At 34.2% G+C, this 4,027-nt stretch overlaps 2 protein-coding genes across 2 annotated transcripts; both read left to right on the top strand.

Moving 5' to 3' along the window:
• The first annotated feature begins 975 nt into the window (after nt 1-975).
• LOC112684967 (short transient receptor potential channel 6-like) lies at nt 976-2,047 on the top strand. The gene is made up of 3 exons (XM_025556712.1): nt 976-1,509; nt 1,579-1,981; nt 2,043-2,047. The coding sequence occupies exons 1-3, from the start codon at nt 976-978 to the stop codon at nt 2,045-2,047; spliced, it is 942 nt and encodes a 313-aa protein (XP_025412497.1).
• A 94-nt stretch (nt 2,048-2,141) lies between these two features.
• On the top strand, nt 2,142-3,288 carry LOC112684966 (short transient receptor potential channel 5-like). The gene has a single exon (XM_025556711.1). It carries the CDS (start codon nt 2,167-2,169, stop codon nt 3,286-3,288), a length of 1,122 nt encoding a protein of 373 aa, XP_025412496.1. The 5' UTR covers nt 2,142-2,166.
• Nucleotides 3,289-4,027: the final 739 nt, after the last annotated feature.

The following is a 4,027-nucleotide window of genomic DNA, read 5'->3' as shown; positions in this document are numbered from 1 at the left end:
CGATTATATTCAAATCAGAATCAAGCAAGATTAACAAATGAATAATTTTATAGTCGTTCAATTTTATATATTATAACTCAGAATAGACTCAGGAGCTTAACTTTAAGTACTGTTTTTATAATATAACTAGCCACTAGACACGAAAACAAAAACAAATTTTGAGATGCCCTCTAAAATTTTGGCATCCTCTAAAATGTTGGTACTCTCAAAAGCACCCGAGGCATATGTTCCCTTTGCTCCCCCTTATATGCAATTTTGAGTTATAGTATGCTCTTGTTTTATTTATTATCATTGTTTAACTATTAATCGTCATATACGTAACTATATATAGATATTTGTAATCTATCTGTATAAAATCAGAAAATTGCGCTGGCTAACCTAACAATTACAATATAATGATCGGTAATTTTAAAAGTAAATGGCTAAAATAGAAGCATTTTATAGTACTTATATATCTATGGGAATGTGTTTGTTTAAATGGTTATACGATATTATCTAAAGTGTTACTTACATTATCATACATCTAGTGTTCTGCATTTTTGAGAGATATTCGTATATATGATTTATTGCTTTAATTTTTGCTTATCGTTTCGATATTAGCATTAACTTTTACATTTGCAAGTCTGTTTGAGATACGCTGATCCTTGATAATAGCAGTACGATTTGCTCTTCTAAAACCAACGAGTTTTGACCGAACTATACAGCTGTACAGGACGTGAAGGAGGACGAAGGAATACAGAAAACCATCAGTGGACTGTTAAATTAAGTTACTATACAATTAGAGTAAGTACAAGTACAAAGAGTATCGTGAGTTTAGTTTACAGATAATATGAATATTTGCTAAGATATTTGACATTTATAGGTTATTTGAAAATTGCTCGACTATTTTCTAGCAAACATTGAACATTTGATTTCGAAAGAAAAGCAACAAACTTAAATCGACTACAATCGGTTAAAAATAAAGAAGCACAGAAAATGTATCGAACAACTTCTGCTTACGATACATTGACCGATTCCAATACGTCATCAGAAGTCACTAGTGTGAGATCAAACGATGGCAGGCCAATGGACATGTTGCAAATACAATTTTTAAATTATATAAAAGTGTGCGATGTGTCATCGGTTCGAAATCTATTAGAAAATCACAGCGATTTTGACTTAAACTGCAAAAACTACCAAGGAATGACTGGTTTGAATTTGGCCATTGAAGTTCATTGCGAGCAAATGATTGATCTCCTACTATCCAGGCATGGGCTCGAAATTGGAGATTCGTTGATGTACGCTATTCGCGAAAACCAGTATTCGATTGTTGTCAAGCTTCTCGATATTTTACAATCGGAAAATCCGGAAAACGTCAAATTAGGTTACGAGTATTCCACTGAATTTCCGCAATATCTCACGCCCCTTATGTTGGCGGCCCAGTGTGGACATGTGAAAGTCATCAGTCTATTGCTGAAACGTGGCCATACAATTTCACTGCCCCATAAACCACAGTGTTTATGCAAAGAGGTCAGTTTGGTCAATTACTCGTATCGTCTGAATTTTTATCTGTTTATTGTATTATTTTTACTTATGTAGATCTGTAAGTCGTTGGGTCAACTCAATAATGGTCTTGGGGCCGCTGAACTTAAACTCTCCGTATTCCGAGCACTCGCCAATCCGTCGTACATCTCATTGACGTCACAAGATCCGATTCTTACAGCTTTCCAGCTCAGCAAGATACTGCTAGACCACGGAAACGTAGACCGTATATTCAAATCCGATTACGAATTGTTGAATTTACAGACACGAATGTTCGCCGTCCATTTGATCGGTTTGTGTCGTTCGTCTAGTGAGGTGGAGCAAATACTCACCAGAAAAGAAGGATGCAGCTTCTTCGGTGCTTTTCCATACCAAAGACTAGTGATGGCAATGGATTTAAAGCAAAAAGAATTTGTGGCTCACGCCTACGTACAACAGATACTGGAAACGGCATGGTCTGGTAATTGGTTTGAATGGAAACGATACAGTGCGGTGCATAAGATTTTTGTAATATTCCTGAGGGTGATTTTATTACCGATGATATATTTTTTGTACTTGATGTCACCGTTCTCGAAAAAAGGCCGTCATTATACGCTGCCCGTGAACCGGATGATCAACTATTTATCGTCGTACGCCATTTTTCTGATGATCCTAACCTTAGAAAATAATCTGGACAAGTCAGGGTCTATGAAAGATCCTCTAGATTTGATCTTAAAAATTGCAATCGTTGTTTACGTATTTTCGTTTATAATTCGCACGGTAAAATTGGCTTTAGTCCAAGGACCCAAAAGATATTTCAGCATGTTGTGGAATATTTACGATTGCTTGCAACTAAGCATAATGGCCACGACGATCACCTGCTGGTGGATAACCTATTTAAATTTGCAAGCCAAAGACGATGGTCTTGCGATGGAACGCAAATATTGGCAGCCCTTGGATATGAGATTGGTTGCCGAAGGGTTGCTTGCTGTAGCCACTGTTATGTCATACTTACGACTGTTGTTCTTGTGCCAGCTTAGTTACGCCCTGGGTCCTATGCAAGTGTCACTGGGCAAAATGACCACTGACTTTGCTCGATTCGCAATACTGTTTGGCATCATCGTTTTGGCTTTCACTGCCGGCCTGTGCAGGTTTTATCAGTACTACAGTGGAATGACGAAAATCGATCCGGTCACCGGCTATGAAATCACGCAAGAAGACTCGTTCATTGACATTTTTTCTACCTTGAAAACCCTATTTTGGGGCATATTTTGTATGACGTCATCCACCGCCGGATCGGTGGTGATCGAAACATCAATGAGCGACGACATGAATGAGGAGTTTGTGGCTAGCAATCATTATTTCACCCAAGCCATTGGCACACTTTTATTTTCGTTATTCGAAATCATTTCTGTCATTGTTATGTTAAACATGTTAATAGCTACAATGACCAATACTTTTCAGAGGGTAACCGGAAACTCGTACATAGAATGGGTGTTCGGTAGAACGCAAGTATTCTTGTCGTTTTCTATGCACACTGAACTACCACTACCCCTGAATTTTATACCTACACTTCACTGTGGTATAGACATGTTCGGATGTTTACGAAATTGTTGTAAGGCCGGTGCAACCGGTGTTGCCAATTTGATATCGTCTAAAGAATACCAAACGAAATCAAATTCCGAAGATGAAAGCTATAGAGTATTAATGACTAAACTCATCAGAAGATATTTTCGGGATAAACTGTCTAGTGGTTATGTTCAAAAATGCAACCCTATTTGTTGCTAACAAGTCTAATTCAACTAATTTATTTTTATTTTGTGCTGACCTTGTATAGTTACTTAAAATATATATTTAATAAATACAATGAGTTGTTATGTCTTATTCAATGTATTAAGTTATATTTAAATATATATTATGTTCGTATTTGTAACAAAACAACATATATAAATCATTCAAGCTTATTTTACTGATTTTGACTAATCTGTTTTTACTGTACCATTCGTACGTATTATTTTTATGACCAAACACATATGATAAGAAATACAAGTACAAACAAATAATATTATACCTAGGGCTGTGAATTTAATGCACTAAAGAACTTTAAAAAATGCATTGAAAATATCAAAAAAATGCAATCAAATATGCACTTAAAATGCGAAAAAATTCAATACAAAATGCCAAAAATTAGTATAAAATGGTTTTAATTTAATTTTTATATTTATATTAATATTAGGTACAGAATATTATACATTAGTACATTAAATGCATAAATGTTTATTTATTATAAAAAAAAAAAAAAATATATAAATAAATAAGAACATTTTTGACCGAATTTGATTTTTCTATACTATATTTTAGTATTTATTTTGTTAAAATAATAAAAAAAAACTTTAATATATTTATTTTCGGATACCTTATTTAGTCTTTAGTCTTTAGAATTTGATTAAAAATATAAGAAAATTAAGTAAAAAAGGAAAATATGGCCTAAAAATGCACAAAAATGACCTAAAAAATTAAAACATCA

This window comes from Sipha flava, unplaced genomic scaffold (assembly GCF_003268045.1).
Source record: "Sipha flava isolate LNK unplaced genomic scaffold, YSA_version1 259_pilon_pilon, whole genome shotgun sequence".
Classification (NCBI taxonomy): domain Eukaryota; kingdom Metazoa; phylum Arthropoda; class Insecta; order Hemiptera; family Aphididae; genus Sipha; species Sipha flava.
The sequence above is the reverse complement of the archived record's forward strand: the minus strand, read 5'-3'. Positions and strand labels throughout refer to the sequence as shown.